The sequence below is a fragment of the Eschscholzia californica genome, unplaced genomic scaffold (genome assembly GCF_041429995.1).
Source record: "Eschscholzia californica isolate CP2 unplaced genomic scaffold, dmEscCali1.0.p SCAF_1, whole genome shotgun sequence".
In the NCBI taxonomy this organism is placed as follows: Eukaryota; Viridiplantae; Streptophyta; class Magnoliopsida; order Ranunculales; family Papaveraceae; genus Eschscholzia; species Eschscholzia californica.
In genome coordinates, this window is record NW_028238198.1 from 28,431,833 (window position 1) to 28,450,794 (window position 18,962).

The following is an 18,962-nucleotide window of genomic DNA, read 5'->3' on the forward strand; positions in this document are numbered from 1 at the left end:
GAAGCCTAATGACACTCTTTCAACCATTAAACAAAAAAAAAAAAAGAAGAAGACTAATGACATTATCAACTTGGCTATGATTGTTATCCATAAAATTTTGGAGGGGTAGCATTTGGGTTAGGTGACAGAGATATAAATAAGAATTTTGTTTGTGTGTTATATTAATGAATAAAAATATGTAGATATAAAATGTCATGTACCAAATCCATGCCATTAAATACCAACAACCAATTGAAAGTACTACCAATTGCCGGCTGGTGCAAAACCAATACCGCGTTGTACTTGTTGCGAGAGAGAGGACACTCAGAGCTCAAGGAAGTTGCATGGACTGATTCTATAGGGTCGATTCTGTTCCGTGCAAAAGCTTCAACACGTTAATCAATAGAAGCTGGTGGATATTCAGTCTATTATTAGATATCCGATACAAATTGACATTTCTTAACATTAGGGAAAGAAGAATTGTGACGCCCCAAGTTTTTATCGTTATTTATATTTATCTTATTTTAGACACCTAGATCCAATCCCACAAACACATAGTTTTGATTTTAGGGACGTACGACACTAAAATTTTTTACTTGCAAAGAAATAAGGTCATGCTAGCCATACTTATCATACTATTTCTTAGATCATTTCTCTTGCACAAATAGTCACTTCCAACAATCAACTATATTTACCAACAACCCTTGGTTGGAGTGGTAAGACCGTAAGAGGTAAAATCTTCCACCTTAAAGGTTAAGGGTTCGAAGCAACACGCTGAACAATTTAAAAGAAAAACAATCAACTATATTTATTCTAACAACACTAACCTATAGATAGTTTACAGTATTATTTATTTATTTTGGCAATGTAGATTTAGAATAAATTGTTATGGGCTGATTTTTCAAATGGGATCAATTATAATAAAGCGAAGGTTTTGTGACAAAAAAAGAGTAGAATCAAACACAATTTTGTCAACAATAAATGTAAAAATATGATAACTAAACCTTCATTATAAAAGTGAATCCTACTGGCAACGTGTGAGAATAGTCCCACATGGGAGAATGGGTAACTAGCAACCAAGAATATAAAGAATAGGTCCTCTCCACTCATTACCAATTGGTTTTGAGTTGGATGACCACAAACTTAACACAACGGTTATTATATTATCTTATTATATGAAATACCATATTATTACTGAGATTTCAAAAATAATATTTTGGATTCATAGACATTTGTAGACAATTGATAAATATTTATCATCATACGAAATAACATACTCTTACTGATATTTCAAAAATGTATTCACCAATTTTTGTGGACATTTTATGAATAGAGAGATTCATGTGGCTTTAGTCAAAATTATCTCCCTCTTCTAAGATAAACTCATGTAAAAATAGGGTCGGTATGTTAATAGTTTTCAACCGATGTTACTAGGAATCATTTCCTGTGCTCCATTTAGTAACAATTTTGTTCTCATTCTTATTCATTTGTTTTCTTTTACTGTTTTTTCTTATTGTAGTAAAGTTTGATTTATGTTAGATTGTGTTAGAGTATAAAGATCGAGATGAATCGAGATCCGTAGATATCTGTATACAGTCCAAGATATATGAAGATATTATTTATACTTATCCTAGATAGAGTCCTAGGAAAATAAGATACCCAAATCACTCTATAAATAGAAGTGAACTCTATGTATTTTACATTGAATTGAGTTGCATTGAGTCTTCGAGTCTGTAACCAATCAATCCCACAATTGTGGAAATAATATAATCCAGCCATTCATGGCTTTCTCCGTGGATGTAGGTCGTGATCCTTCGACCGAACCACGTAAACCATTGTGTTCTTTATTTTAGTTTGTGTTGTTCTATTCATCGAGGTTTTACCTTTTCACATGGTATCAAGAGCAGGTTAATCAATCCTGATCAAACTTCTTCATATTCTCGACTTTTTTTTTGATAGATTAAATTCTCCTGAACAGGTTCATCAATCCTGTTTTATCGAATTCTTTTAGCTTCGCTATTATCGATGATATTTTCGTTGTGATTAAGTAATCAATATCACTTTGTTGATATTTTTTGTCCAACTTATTCTTGTTATTCTCTGAGCAGGTTAATAAACCCTCATTCATGCTTCCGCACTTCCGACGTTTTTTCTAATCGTTGTGATTCCGTTATCAATCGACCACTCGGTCTATTTTCGGTTCATCCTCTTATGGATTTTCAGGAAGAAATTATATCCAAGATTATCTTGTGTTTCCCATTCATCTTCCTTATTCACTTGGACAGTTGAAGTTACTTTGTTAAAACTCCAAGATATCACGGCACCATACCCTTGTCACTGAGGGTGGAGATGTGTTGACAGTAACATGCTCCAATGGTTCAGCTTAATCTTTCAAGTACCCTTTCCTCTTCTTGGTTGGTACTTTCCTTTTCTCTCTAGCTAAATCTATTGACTTCAATGGGAGAGACCATCTCAATGGCCTTACGTTGAAATTGAAAGGAACTGCTTACATGGTCATCCAAAGGAACTGCTCACATGACATCTCCTCATCGTTTAATAATCGTCCAATCATCTTCAACATGCTTCTAATGAGCAAGTTAATCAATTTCTTTTTTAATCGCCTTAATATTGCCGTTCTATCGGCTGCGATGAATTAGACTTATTCAGTCATTCCCTCTCTTCTCAAAACGGTCTTTGCCGATCGTTTCTTTTGCATCCGGATTCAAGCTTCCGCGAGTTCTAACAATTTTTGTTGTATTTATCGTTCAATCATCACTGTCGTGGATTTGTTAATGAGGAGTGGCAAATTTCCACACATCATTGATGGTCGCTCTCTAATCTCATCAATTACACCACCTTCAAATCATATTTAGTAGGATATACTACTACAATTTCTGCTTCATCTCGATATACTTCGTCTCTCCAGCTCACCAGAAATTGGATTGAGAACTTCATCTATTTTTTTTGCCGATCGACTTTTCTGGCCTTTCCTTCGACCAATCGAAATTCTTCATCAATTTGGACATCACCCTATTAGCCACCACTGGTTTCTTCAGTTTTGTGAGTAATCATTCCTCTTCCTATCGGTTTGTAATCCGACGAGTTTATCTCTCTCTCCCGATCATTCAAGATCGATAATTCACATGGTGTAATCTCTCTCTCTCTGTCATCTCTCTCTCTCTCGGCCATAACCCTCTCTCTCGGCTATATCTTTCTCCCTCACGATATCACTCGTGGGTTGTAATCTCTCCCTCATGGTTTCTCTCACGTGAGTGTGGAATTTTACATGGTTTCGAGATGCTATCTTTCAGTCACCTATCTCTTCTTTTCGTGACACTATGTCTTCATCATCCTCTTCGTGGATCCACCGGTTCCTCTCTTCCATCGTCAACTACATATGGTATCCTTTCCTCCTTAGTTTGTTGATAAATTTGAAGCTCACCTCCCTCTCACCAATTTTTATTCAAGCTCGAGAAAGAAATAAAGTAACGAAGAAAAGAATGAGATTCAAGCTTACGAAAGACAAAAGTATTATATCAAGTTTATGCGCGATTACAAGTTCAAGTTGCAGACAAAGAATTGAGCACCATTGGCAATTGTTCGACATTAAACAAAAAATTAAAATTCAAGTTCAAGTTCAAGTTTGAATAAGATCGTATGCGAGCAACATCCATCTTTTCCAAGTACAATTTTCAAGTTGGAAACTCCACTAGTTCCGCTTCCAACTTGAGGGGGAGTGTTAGAGTATAAAGATCGAGATGAATCGAGATCCGTAGGTATCTGTATACAGTCCAAGATATATGAAGATATTATTTATACTTATCCTAGATAGAGTCCTAGGAAAATAAGATACCCAAATCACTCTATAAATAGAAGTGAACTCTATGTATTTTACATTGAATTGAGTTGCATTGAGTCTTCGAGTTTGTAACCAATCAATCCCACAATTGTGGAAATAAAATAATCCAGCCATTCATGGCTTTCTCCGTGGATGTAGGTCGTGATCCTCCGACCGAACCACGTAAACCATTGTGTTTTTTATTTTAGTTTGTGTTGTTCTATTCATCGAGGTTTTACCTTTTCACAGATTGAGTTAAAGATTTATGGGATTTTGGAAGTTTGTCATGGTTAGAAAACATTTGCATAACTTAGGAAGTTTGAAGGCAGACCCTATGAAGGCGCCTCCCGGAAGGAATATTTCGTGGGGACCTTATGTGGAAAAGAGGCGCCTATAATAAAAACTGGAAAAGGGCTTTTAAGACTTCCCACATAACTTTTCATGTTGTTATCTTCCTTTATGATTTGTTCAAGAGAAATATTATATACACTCACGATTTTTACCTGCCACACTCACATCTCCTTTCACTTCAACCAAAATTATTTTACATGTGAATGTATATAACAAAAATGGTGAGTGCATTTAAAATTTCCCTTCATGCAAAAGGCCCAGTTTGATAACAGCCCAAGCCGAATCCAAAGCCCAAACTCATTAGAATCCTTTGATAAGGTAAGGGGTGCAAAATGGACCTGAAACAGACTTTATGTTGATGGATTTTTATATGTTTTTGTTGGTCATTTTCCTTTGACATCTTTTTCTAGATAAAGATGTCTTCGTAACGCATTAGTTCCCCATTTGGCATATCAGCATCTATATCCCTTTGAGACGATTGACAGTGTCAGCTCGCGTTTTCCTTTCTTTCTTCTTCATTTTCAAAGCTAGCAGGTTTTAAGTTTCAATCAATATTTATTAGTAGTTGATTGAGTTGACAAAAACGAATTGAAGTGTTGTTTTCACATAATTAACTTGTTTTTTTTATATACAAACAAAAGATTAATATATGTTTATTTTATAAGACTTACGATTTTCTACCATGTGGGTAGACGGTAGAATAGCAAACGTTTTCACCTCAAAAAGCAGGTCACTGATTGGTTCAACTAATTCAATTTGACATATTGGATTTTACAGATTTTGGTCGAGCTATTAACAATTTACAAACAACTCGTGTCTCTTGAAAAATGTTATTTAGCCCGATAAAATGTAGTTTGAACCGCATGAACAAAGCAAACTACTAATGTATATAGATATAGCAAATTTTTCTTTGTCGAACCATTCAAACCGTATTTATCCCACAAAGTAGCATTGCTTTGTCCCTTTCTTATCGGGAAAGATTTTGAATACTGCACAAGAAACTTAAGGACGACCATAACATATTTGGTTTAAATAAATTTTCTAGAGGAGTAGTTGGAAAACAAATAGGGTGGATTAATTACAGGTCCCCTCTTTCTTGTGAGTTTAAATAAAATATCAATAGCTCACCTTCCTAAAGTGGAAGCCAATGATAGGGATTGCTTCCTCTAGTGACAGCCTATAAATTATAATCTACATTTACATTGGCCTTTGCATTTTAAATTAGTATTGAAGGTATAACTCACTTTAATCCGTGTTGGTACGCACAGAACAATTCACTAATCTCAATTTTTTTGAGAGGAGTTTGTAATGTGTAATTTTAGCCGTTGTAAATATATTTACAAAGCATAATTTCAATCCTTGAAGATAAATTTAGAAGATGCAATCGCGACTCTTTAAAATAAATTTGAGAGGTGTAATATAAGTTTTTTGTTGAAAGAGGACTATTATATTAATAAACAAGAATCCGATTACAATACAATTGAGAAATAAAATGCAGAATAGTAGTCCAAGTTGTTTATCATGCTTGTGTCTTTGTCCATTTAGCTAACTTGTCAGCTGACTTGTTCTGCTCTCTGCTTATGTCAGAAAAGGTGATGTCGTGAAATTGAGGGAGGAGTTTTCTAATATTTTGGATGTGCTCGGTTAATTGTCATTAAATAAGGTGCTTGTTGCTTTTGAGATGTCGCATACGCGTTCGATCGTCGCTTTCAATATTGATAAAATGGTGATGATGTTGCAATGTCCATTGGATACCCATCAGGAGAGCTATTGCTTCGCTTTCCTCACTGTTTTCAGCTCTAGTAGAAGTTGTTTTAGCCGCAATCATGTGAGTCATGTGATTATGACAAATAATGCTTATCCCAATAATATCATTAATAGAAGTAAAAGAAGCATCAATGTTAATTTTAATATAGGGGTGACTGGGAGGATTCCATTTCTTAGGGTTAGGTTTGTTCCTCTTTGACTTATTTGGATTCGATACATAACTTGGAAAAGTAAGAATTTGATTAATGACTTGAGATGAAACATTTATCGTAAGTTGAAAGCACCTATCACATCTAGCTTTCTATATAAACCATAGGATGGTCGAGAGCTGAATATTATTGCTCGTGCATTGAACATCATATGTGTCTTTCCAATTAAGGATCCAGTCCATAAGAGATGCCATATCATCAGTGATAATGTTAAAGTAAAACAAAACATTCTTAGCAAGAATACAACGAAAGAAAGCACGATCAATAGTTTCTGTGGATATACAAGATGTGCATTAAAATTATTTGTTAATATATTTTCCAATTCGGGGCCTTACTGGAAGGGCGGGCGCTGGTGCAACATTTCCAAAGGAATAATCTAATGCGTGGAATGGTGTTAATCCTCCAAATAAAATGTTAGCTGACTTCTTGGTGAAAGTTGACAATCTGAGTTGTGGACAAAAGGTTATACATGGATTTGACTGTGAAGTTACCAGCAGGAGTAAGTGACCATCTAATCTTGTCTTGCCCATCTTCTCTAATGGTTATGGTATAAATGAGATTGCTAGTATTGAGGTCGAATATCTTGTTAACGAGATGAGCATTTCAATGGTTATTAAACATAAGTTGAGAAACACTGGTGAGCTGAGGGTTATTAATGTTGCGTATAGGAGGGGGATAATTAGGGATCCAGTAATCGTTCCAAATATTGATTTGCGACACAACTCCTACTTCCCAAAAGGTAAGTGCGACCACAGGATCTGTGTGTTTGCAAAATGAATTTCTAGATCCAGGAAAGAACTTGTTTGGTCGGGTCTCGAGTGAGAGTCATTGGAAATATTTGGCTTTCAGAAGTTGAGACCAAATAAAATGAGGCTCAACTTTGAGACACATGACCAATTTACTAAGGAATGCAAGATTATCACTTATGAGATTGCGGATGCCATAACCACCCATCTTCTTTGGGAGGGAGATGTAAGCCCGCGATTTGGTATAGATATCTTTTGACTTTTCCACCAAAAGGACTTCTGCGAGTCGCGATGCTACGACAAATGCTCTTAGGTAAAGGAAATCATTGCATCTGGTACTGGGGAACGACTGCAACTATGACGGAGAGAAGCACATTGCTTGGGACAAGAAGTTATTTTTCCACCGAAGTGTAATATTAGTTATTGAAGAGGAATGCATATTCTAAAAAAAAAAATACCCTCCTCCCTTATTAAACAGATTGATTAAATGGCATTAATTTACCCTTTTGCCATTTACACGTGTATTAGCTTTACCACGTTTTGTTTCCTAATAAGTGTCCTTTCAACAAAAAAAAAAAAGTGTCCTTTTATTTTTTGTAAATGTTGAAATCTAAATATCTCATGTTTATTTGTTAATTCTATTGCAATCTCTTACTTGTGATAAACTGACTGTTTTAATAGCTATAAATATCTTGCAGCTTGATTTAGTCCACAATTTTTTTTTCCAGAAATATCCTTAGGAGCCAAAATAAAATTAATCTCCAAAAAAAAAAAAAATATAAAAACATCAAATAACCACATCATCTCTCTTCTCTCCACCACCTTATCTCTCCCTTTCTCCACCCCACCCTTTTTCTTTGGCAGAACGTCATCGTTCGGTAACCTATCTTAAAAAAAGAATTGTTTCTACTTCTTCTCTTTCTTCTTCTATTTTTTTCTCTCCTGTTATTTTTCTCTTCTTTCTCCGTGTGGAAGATATGGAAATTCATATCTTCTTCTAGATATAGAGTTTCAGACCTAAACAAAGAGGCGTATGGATCTGGAGATCCCCCCTTTGTCGGAGAGAAGATAAGAAGAGGAAATATTTTTTTAGAGTTACAGGTCATCGATCGGGGGTTACTGGTTGACGATCTTTTGCCACGAAAAAAGGGTGAGGTGGAGAGAGGGAGAGATGAGGTGGAGAAGAGATGAAATAAAGTGGAGAAGACAAAAGGAGATGATGCAGACATCAATGCTCTTACTTTTTTTTGGATTCATTTATTTTGGTCCCTAAAGGTATTTCTAGAAGAAGTTGAAATTGTTTTGGTCTTTGGGGGCCAAATAAATATTCCAGACACTTATGAGGCCAAAACGACCAGTTGGTCGCAAATTGGAGGCCGAAATTAACCCTTCTATTTGAAATTCAACAAATCTAAAATCTTGGTTGAATTGAGTAGAATTTTGAATGAGCTGAAATAGGACCAACTCAAGACCCACTCATTTTAGACTTTACACAAATACCCCTATGGAAAAGTAGAAAATGTTTTCTTAATCCCCACCTTCATCACTTTCTACTCTCACTGAACCACCACCACTCCATCAAACCACAAACCGCCACCGACAATGGAAGATACCATAGATCACCACCTTATCTCCCTCTTGTTATCTCATTCATTCATTCATTCATTCATTCATTCTTTCTTTCTTTCTTTCTCTCCATCTCTCATTTTTTTCTCTCCCTCATCACTCTCCTTCTCCCCTTATCTCACCACTACTATCAAAGAGATTTCTTTGAACTCTTGCTAGGTTTGGCGAGGTCATCTCGTTTGAACCCTTGCGCGAATCTGGCAATGTTATCTTGTTAGAACTCTTAGTGGGTCTGACGAGGGTTGCCTTGTTCGAATTCTTGGTGGATCTGGCGAGGATTCACTTTGGTGATCTTCTGGTCTAGGGATTGAGAAGATAGATAATGAGAGAGGGGGGTAGGCGAGAATGTTCAGCAGACTTTTGTGCTTTAACTTTTGGTGAACTTCAGTTCTGTAGAGAGAGAGAGGGAGAAATGGAAAGGGAAAAGGAAGAAGAAAATATTCAAATAGTTGCGAGAGAGGGAGAAAAGGAAAGAGATAGTAGGAAAGAGAACGAGAGACAAGTAGAGATGACAGAAAATGAGACCAATAAGATTAGTTTTGTTAAAAAGACCGATCAAGGACACAAATGTCAAAATTATATTTCATACCTAATATAGAGTGCCAACTAAAATGCCCAAATTTTCTCATTTAGAAATAAAAGAGGTCCCCCCCGTAGTCAAACTTTGAAAAAACCGTCTTTTAGTGAATCGACGTTAGCTGGACATTTTAGTGGGCACCGAGCTGGGCACTCTAACATCTCCCTATTTCGAATTAGATAACAAACATTTAATTTGTAAGATAATTCAGTCAGATTAAGTTAAACTAAAAGAAACACAAACAATCTAGGTCACCACAATCTAATACATCTTTTCTCAAAACAATTTCCTGAAAACATTTAATTTTAATTTGTTGTTGACAAGTAACTATTCAAAATTCCTATTGAAGTTTGCATTTTTTATAAATATATTTTAAGTTTTGTTTATTAGTCGAACTTCATTTTAACTAATGGAGACAGAATAATGGAGACAAAAACCCGACTAAAATATTCAAATGAGTGATCCCCTTTGGCCCATAAGTTGTTTTTACATGTTTCATGGGGCAAAGTGACGCAAAAGCCGGATCATCTTGAATAAGATACATTGTATTCTTGTCTTAATATCCTGGTTATATTTTGTAAGGGGCGGTAGTGGTTTAAAACATTCGAAGACGCTTATAGACAAAATGTTCGTAGACATTTCGAGACATATGATCCATATACAAAATGTTCTAGAGACATTTCAAGATATTGAATCCATAGATGTGTAGTGGATATTATTATTATTATTATTATTATTATTATTATTATTATTGTTATTATTATTATTATTTTATTCTACTTATTATTATTATTATTATTATCATCATCATCTCATCGTTGAAGGACAATTTGTACGCATTTGTTATTTTCATATTATCATTATTGTCTAATCATATGAAATAATATATTTATACTAAGTATTTCAAAAATATATTTTTCGACTTTCGTAGACATCTGTAATTATCTGTAGACATTGATAGACATTTGGTAAATATTTAGCATTGCCTTATCATATGAAAGAACAAATTTCTATTAATATTTTAAAATTATATATATTTTTGTACTTTAACGGTGGAAATTGTTGGATATTTATTATTAATAATAATATAATATAATAATAATACAATAATGTAGTAATATAACAATAAAATCATAATATAATAATACAATAATATAGTAATATAAATAATAAGATAATATTATAATAATATAATATCTATTATATTAAAATAGCCCCCCGATTATCCGGAAGATAAGCATGACCGCCCATTTTATTTTAGAGATTTGGTTGGGAACACATCCGACGGATGATATAAAATCTTTTTATGTAAATAAACTAGAAAAAGAAGAGTGTCCATGTAAATTAACCAAATTTAGTTAGAATAACTACTACCCACATATTTCTCCAACTTTACATTAGAAAATCGTGGGAGAGATAGAAATAACTAATGTACTCTCCCATATCTTCATAGTTTCTCTCTCAACCACCTAACTATTTGACTTAAAATTAAAATTTTCTCATTTCGTCTCCAAATTCGTTCTCTACCCCATGCTCTTTCTCTCTCAACAACAAAGAAATTTTATAAAAAGAAACAACAAAAGAAATCTCCCAATTTTTTTTTTTATCAAATCTTTCATGTTAGTGATTTTTTATATGTTCTTCCTTCACATAAAATGTGATTTACCGGCGAATCTAAGAGAGATAAACCTAGTTATAATAATAGTATAACATAGTAATATAATTTGATAGTAATAATTATTTTTATTATTTTTCTTACTGAAATGTCCCCAAGTGTTGTCCACATTTTCAGAAACATTCTCTCTCCAAAAGCTCTATGCTCCCAAGTCTCAAATAATAGCAGAGAGATTGGGAGACATTTGAAATGTCTTAAATGAATAACATAAACATTTCAGGACAATTAAAATGTCTCAAACGAGTATCAAAAACATTTTAAGATATTTGAAATGTCCGAAACGAATAACATGAACATTTGACGACATTTGAAATGTCCCTACCAATAATACGGACGATGGGAGACATAAAAATATCCGACAATGTCCTGAACCACAACCACTCCATAAGTTTTAAAATTTTGAAATTGCTCAAAATTAATAAGAAGGGCTCCTAAAAATCATCTAACTCTTTTTCTTTTGGAAGGTTGACAAAGATTTTACGAAGTCATCTAACTCTTTTTTTTGAGTTAATTCCTATATGGCCCCCTACTTTGTGACCAGTTTCCTTTATGACCCCCTTTTTTTTCGTAAATTCAAATATGGCCCCCTTTTCTTAACACCGTCAGTCAACTTTTATGGTTAATCTTTTTGTTTCCATATTTACCCTTCTTATAAGAATGATTTCGAAATTCAAAATTGACCCCATTTTAAATTTGGGTCAATTTCCAAAAACTTATAGCTACTTTAGAAAACTAGGGGGCCAAAATAGAATACATATAAAAAAATTTAAAAACACCTCATCTCTCTCCTCCACATTGCCACCTCATCATCTTCTCCGATGAAGGTCACCGGCCGACCAAATTTTCTGGCGACCTTCAAAATTTTTTTTTCTTTTTTTATCTTTCTTTAACTAATCTCTCTCTCATTTCTCTCTCTCTCCCCCATCTCTCTCTCTCATTTTTCTCTCTCTCTCAAATTTCTCTCTCTCTCTCTCTCTCATCGCACTATAATTTCGGCGAAGGGGAGCCCTTCGCAGAAATTATAGAGAGATGAGAGAGAGAAATGAGAGAGAGAGAGAGAAATGAGAGAGAGAGATGGGAGAAAAAGAGAGAGAGAGATGAGAGAGAGATTAGTTAGAGAAAGATAAAAAAAAATTTGAAGGTTGTCGGAAAGTTTGGCCGGGCGACGACCTTCATTGGAGAAGATGATGAGGTGGCGAGATACATGATGTGGAGGAGAGAGAGGGAGAGATGAGGTGTTTTTAAATTTTTTTTTATGTATTCTATTTTGGCCCCCTAGTTTTTTCTAAAGTAGCTATAAGTTTTTGGAAATTGACCCAAATTTAAAAGGGGGTCAATTTTGAATTTTGAAATCATTCCTATAAGAAGGGTAAATATGGAAACAAAAAGATTAACCATAAAAGTTGACTGACTGTGTTAAGAAAAGGGGGCCAAATTTAAATTTACGAAAAAAATGGGGTCATAAAGGAAGCTGGTCACAAAGTAAGGAGCCATATAGGAATTAACTCTTTTTTTTTGTTGAAACTATTTAATTTCATTAAAGAACCGGAACACTATTGAATCTTAGAAGTTTTACCATGTAACATTAAAAAGTTAATTCCTATATGTCCCCTACTTTGTGACCAGCTTCCTTTATGGCCCCCTTTTTTTCGTAAATTCAAATATGGTCTCCTATTTTCAAGTAAATGTCATTACTACCCTTCTTAATTCTAAATTTAAAACATTTAACAAAATTTATTTCCACCTCACCCCTCTATCTCTCTCTCCACCTCATCTCTCTCTACAACTCACCCCTCTCTCTCTCCAACTCACCTCTCTCTTCTCCGACAAGGTCGCCGACCGGAAAATTTTCGGCCGGCTACCTTCAAACCTAAAAAAGAATAAAAAATTGTCTTTCCCCTCTCTAATTTTTTATTTAAAATCTCTCCACTCTCTCTCTAAAAACTCCGGCGAAGGGAAACCCCCTTCGCCGGAGTTTTTAGAGAGAGAGTGGAGAGATTTTAAAAAAAAAAATTTAGAGAGAGGAGAGAGAATTTTTTTTAGGTTTGCAGGTCGCCAGCCGGAAAATTGTCTTGTTGGCGACCTTGCCGGAGAAGAGAGAGGTGAGTTGGAGAGAGAGAGAGGTGAATTAGAGAGAGAGAAAAGGGTGAGTTGTAGAGAGAAATGAGGTGGAGAGAGAGGGGTGAGGTGGAAATAACTTTTTTTAATGTGATTAAATTTAGAATTAAGAAGGATAGTAATGACATTTACTTGAAAATAGGGGGCTATATTTGAATTTACGAAAAAAATGGACATAAAGAAAGCTGGTCATAAAGTAGGGGGCCATATAGGAATTAACTCAACATTAAAATGACCATTCATTAATTTTTTTTTTATCTAACAGTTGTAGTAAACATCCATTCTTCTCTTTTTGGGTAAAGAGACATAAAAAACGATACAATTATACGAAACCGAACTTTTTTTAAATAAAGAACATTCTTCTAATACCAACAAGAAGTTGAAATTAGGCGCTATAGCCCCTCCGGACCTTTAGCTAGATACGTCCCCGTTTGGTTGCTACATGATATTTCTTGGATAGGAGCCTATTTTCATAAGACACTTATCTAGATATATCATTTTCAAGTGAAATTGAGAATAGTCATGAAAATTAATAAATAATTCAAACTGAGAAAGATACAAAATACTACTCCAATAGTCCAATCCATCTAGATCTATTTTGTGTATGCCTTGCCTAATTAGTTCACCAATCAAACTAATTTGCATTTATAAGTAATTGAAGAGTTTTCTACTACCCTCTTCTAGATTTGAAATTTAAATGCATTTAAAGATTGACAGGTGAGCAAGAAGTTATCCCAGATTAACAGAATATACAGTCTTCTTCTACCTCTTCGATAAAACCAACCAAATTCCCACCTTCCAATCTTTACTTACTTTCATCCCCTGCGGTGGATGTCTACCCTACCCACCATTAAAGCCTACTACTTGCCTCTTCCCAATCTCTAAAAACTTTTCTTCTTTCATTACAAACGCTCCAAACTTCAAGGCACAGTGATAGTAGAGAGAGAGAGAAAAGTGTTGATGTTGCAGAAACAGAGGTTTTTTTGAAGAGAGAGAAAGTTGATACTGTAGTACAGACCAGAGTCGAAAACTACTAGAGATCTATAAAGTTTTTTTGTAAAGACAGAGAGACAAGACTAGACAGAGAACTAAAAAAGAGAGAGATGAGAGAAGGGGAAGAAGATAGAGCAAACATTGATCTGGTATTGGAGATTATCAGAGGAATGTGGTTGTTGGTGGTGATTAATTGAAGGGTTTTATTCTGTTATTTGTTTTGGACTTTTGGTTGGGTAGAGAGAGAGAGAGAGAGAAAATGGGTATCTGCAACTCAAAATCATCAGAAAAACCAAATCTGTATTTACCCAGAGAAGAAGAAGAAGAAGAAGTTGAATCAAAGGAAAAAAATCACTCCCCAAAACCTTCTGAAACTCAAAAAACTCCTTCTAATGGAATTCATCATCAACAAGAACCAAATCATCAAGAAAAAACAGAGGAAGTGGGAAAGTTGTCTCCTTTCTTCCCCTTTTATAGTCCAAGTCCAGCTCATTCTCTATTCTCTAAAAAATCTCCATCCCGGAGCGGCAAATCTACGCCAATGAGGGTTTTCAAGAGGTCATTTGCACCACCATCTCCGGCGAAACACATTAGGGCATTATTGGCAAGAAGACATGGGACAGTGAAGCCTAATGAAGGTGGTGGGATTATACAAGAAGTTGCTTCTGGTTCTGGGTTGGATAAGAGCTTTGGATTTTCAAAGAATCTGGGGAGTAAATATGAGATTGGGGATGTGATTGGGCGTGGACATTTTGGCCATACTTGCCGGGCTGTCTGCAAGAAAGGTGAACTCAAGGGCCAAAATTTTGCTGTTAAGGTCATCCCTAAAGACAAGGTTCTTTCTCTCTCTCACCATCTCTTTAAAATTCCAGTACAATTTATGTAGTATAAGATAAATGGGTAGGATAATTTGGTGAAAATGGATCATTAATTTTTTTTTTTCTAGTCTTCAATTCCCTAGGTATTATCACAATTTGCGCCTGATTGCAAGAGGTTTGCACCTGGGTTTCAACTGCTTGCAAAAAGGTTGCAAAAGATACTAGGTCTTTAACCAAACAAAATACAAATATATGGATTTTTAACCATACAAATGTAAATGTTGGGCTTTTAACCGAACAAAAAGATAACTTAAAGTTGGGCCTTTGGCTCATTTCTCTTAATGGGTATCTCCGTCGGAATGTAATGCGATTAGAAGAACACATTTTCGTAATTGTATTTGATACTCGATAGTGCATCAGGGATCTCATTCTAGCAGAATATAATTCGCGGGGAATACCAAACCTAGGCGCAGATGGGTTTACAATTCCATTTCCATCGGAGTCCTCAATCAAGTAATATATTGACAAAATTAACCTCAACTAGTCCTATTCATGACCAAACCAAACAGTAATAAGTATTACGATTAATGAGAATTATATTACATGATTATTGTTTGTGGTAAAGACAATTTCTTTTACGAGCGTCAAACATGGCCTTAATGTGCTTCATTTTGAATAGTTTTTCATTTCCTTTTGTGATTTTGGCAACTATTTCTTTGTTGGCAGATGACAACAGCAATTGGCATCGAGGATGTGAGAAGGGAGGTTAAAATATTGAGAGCTTTGTCTGGACATAACAATCTAGTACAATTCTATGATGCATTTGAAGACCATGAAAATGTCTACATAGTAATGGAGTAAGTATGGACTATCTTTTTAGATTATTCAATAGTATAGTAAGATATACACATTGGCTTTGAAGCCCTCGACATTTCAGCTATGTCATATAGATACTAACATCAAGTTTCCTGTTATTAGCCCAAGTTTACTCTCTCAACATGAGTTGCTAATCAAGAACCAATGCAACGGAAAATACACTAATGGTGTGTTTGGTTGCAGGATTCCTATCAAAAGTGGGATTTGGTAGGAATCGTGAAAAAAGATAGGTTTCATGAAATTTCAGTTACCTAGAGACAATATTTGGATGAGATTTTGTTTTGGGGATATTATTCATGAATTTGAAGGATATTATTTTAATTAGAATCTTATTTTGTAAGAATCCAAATATAATAGACAAACAAACCAAAGGATTTTAAACGAAGTTATCAAGAATCCTAGAATTCTTATTGGTTACCAAACAAACCAAAAGAAACCATTTGGATTCATGAATCCGTGGAATCGTGAATCCCAAGGACTCATGAATCCGTGGATTCATGAATCCTGCAACCAAAGGCACCATAAGTTCAAACTTTTTAGTTGGTGGTAACATATGTGTCTCTCCACAGAGGAGACCAAGGTTCTAATCATATTGTATCCCAAAAAAGTTTAAACTTTTCAATACGTGCCATCACCATGGAAGATAAATTCTTATTGGAAATAACTTTGAGTTTTGCTCTTAAGATGTACTCAATTGGCTGGTTAAGAAAAAGATAATTCAAGTATATCTACGTAATAACGACTTCCAAAATTTTGTTTCAGGTTATGTGAAGGAGGGGAGCTTTTAGATAGAATACTTGCAAGGTATGCTTTTTAATTGTTACACTTAACATAGGCCTACATTTTGTGGCCCTTATGCATGATTGGTTATCTAGAGCAGAATTAACATCTTCGCCACTCCAAATGCCAAGAAGAAAATGAAAAAAAAATCCAACTAGTTTGACTTAATATCATATAATGACATTGTTAAAGAATTCCTTGTGTAGAGGTGGTAAATACTCGGAAGATGAAGCGAAGGCTGTCTTGGTACAAATATTAAATGCCGTCGCATTTTTTCATCTTCAAGGCGTGGTGCACCGAGATCTTAAACCAGAGGTACATTTTATATAAATAGAGAATTTCTAATCAGGGTAATAGAGTTACTTCTTTTTCTCGCTTGTTTATTTATATATTCTTACTAAATATAGCTATGAACTTTATCAGAATTTCCTTTATACTTCGAAAGATGCAAACTCCCAATTAAAGGCCATAGATTTCGGCTTATCGGATTTTGTCAAGCCAGGCAAGTCCTAATTCTGACATTCAAGTAGGTTTTCTTTGTTTCCAACGTTTTTAGTGGATTTCTAACGCTTAATGCGTTTTGCAGAGGAGAGGCTTAACGACATTGTAGGAAGTGCCTATTATGTGGCACCTGAAGTTTTGCACAGATCTTACAGTATCGAGGCTGATATTTGGAGTGTTGGTGTGATATCATATATTCTTCTATCTGGGAGTCGTCCATTTTGGGCTAGAACCGAGTCTGGGATATTTCGGGCAGTTTTGAAAGCCGATTTAATTTTCGAGGAACCACCTTGGCCTTCCTTATCTTCCGAAGCAAAAGATTTTGTCAAGCGCCTTTTAAATAAAGACCCGCGTAAAAGAATGTCTGCTGTTCAAGCCCTTAGTGAGTGCTTCCTCAACCCCAGTAGAAATGCGAAATGCTTCTTTCCTAGAGTTATACTCAGAGTTTGACTCAGAAACTAATGTGATATCTTTTTGGCCATATAGTTTAATCAACTGGTTTTTGAAAATCTCAATCATTTGAAATTAGGAATACGTACTGTATAATCAATACATTGAGTAAGACTCCGAGTAAAACTCTCAAGTGATTGTAGCAATCCCCATTCAAAATATTGTTCTTTTAGTCGTATAGACTAAATCTGTGCCGTGGATTTTTTGGTTGCAGGTCACCCTTGGATTAGAAATTATACGGATCTGAAACTACCATTAGATATTTTAATATTCAAACAAATGAAGTCTTATATGAGGTCATCAACGTTTCGTAAGGCAGCTTTGAGGGTGCGTCAAGATATGTTATCAGTTTTTCTTGTATATTCTTTCTGATATATGAAGATCATACTTCTTAATGGCTTCATTGTCGAAGTTATTCGCTGATTACATTAATTGATCTTCTCATAATCCACATTACACTGGCAGGCTTTATCAAAAACATTAATTGAAAATGAGCTACGATATCTGAAGAAGCAGTTTGAACTGTTGGAGCCAAACAAAAATGGAAGCATTGGGTTTGAGAATATGAAAATGGTTCGTTCATTTCAGGTAGGATTTCAATTTATCTACCATATGATTATTACTACTTAAAATGTTTTCTTTGTTTTGGCTAGGCCTTGGTGAAACACGGAACAGATGCAATGAAGGAGTCTCGTGTTCAAGATTATCTCGCCTCGGTAGAGACTCGAATTAATAGAATTATGTCAATTCTTTATATGCGATTATTAGACGGCTTCTAACTATAGGAAATACAATTTTTCGTTCCTTCGACAGTTAAATGCTCTTCAATACAGAAGAATGGAATTTGATGAATTTTGTGCAGCTGCACTCAGTGTTCATCAGATCGAGGCACTTGATTCGTGGGAACTACATGCTCGTTCTGCCTACGAATTTTTCGAGAAAGATGGGAATAGAGCTATAGTCATTGAAGAACTTGCTTCGGTATGTTTAATCGTTTTCTTTAGAGAAAGAGCAAGCTTTTATCTGTTAATCAATTAACGTAGATAACAAGTAAATGAGCCTAAAAGTCGGTTTTATGCCGTTAACATAAATATAGCCACGAAGAACGGTTTAGAGGTAGTGTTTTTCGCTATTCTGGATTGTTACTAACTTGTTATAGTAACGGAAAACTTGATTTTATAAATTATGGTTTATAGAATATAAAGTAACCACTATTTGTTTGGGTACCACCTTTGATTTAGGAACTTGGCCTTAGCCCATCGGTCCCAGTACACGCAGTCCTTCACGACTGGTTAAGGCACACGGACGGGAAGCTGAGTTTCCTTGGATTTGTGAAACTGTTGCATGGTGTATCAACTCGGACTTTTGCGAAGGCCCAATGAGCTAAAAATCAGGATGATCCAGATGTTGTTTGTGCTAGCCTTTTGCAGTATTATGGATGGAAAAAAGCAGGTGTGTTTCCTCAGTCGAAACGGGCCCAATATAATAATCATTGTTGTTCTTACTCCCGTTGCCGCTGAGCTCAAGACGATTTGAATGCTGATGTATTGAGTTGTTTGGTCTGTGGAATTGTATTATAGAAAGAATTTGGATGGTGAGTAGTTTGGATTCTAGATTTGTACTATATAGAAATTATGAAATTTGTTGTTGGATGGCAA

At 35.0% G+C, this 18,962-nt stretch overlaps 1 protein-coding gene across 2 annotated transcripts; it reads left to right on the forward strand.

The window, feature by feature from the left end:
* Positions 1-13,220: 13,220 nt before the first annotated feature.
* On the forward strand, positions 13,221-18,962 carry LOC147565777 (CDPK-related protein kinase-like). Of its 2 annotated transcripts, none has more exons than XM_086652277.1 (11): positions 13,221-14,714; positions 15,424-15,554; positions 16,336-16,377; positions 16,560-16,668; positions 16,777-16,855; positions 16,940-17,236; positions 17,519-17,631; positions 17,770-17,877; positions 17,958-18,020; positions 18,118-18,285; positions 18,546-18,962. In XM_086652277.1, exons 1-11 carry the CDS (start codon positions 14,139-14,141, stop codon positions 18,684-18,686), a joined length of 1,827 nt encoding a protein of 608 aa, XP_086508403.1. In that variant the 5' UTR covers positions 13,221-14,138; the 3' UTR covers positions 18,687-18,962. The 2 variants fall into 2 exon arrangements, with proteins under 2 accessions (XP_086508403.1, XP_086508404.1); XM_086652278.1 differs by having other exon boundaries at positions 14,052-15,210; positions 15,377-15,554.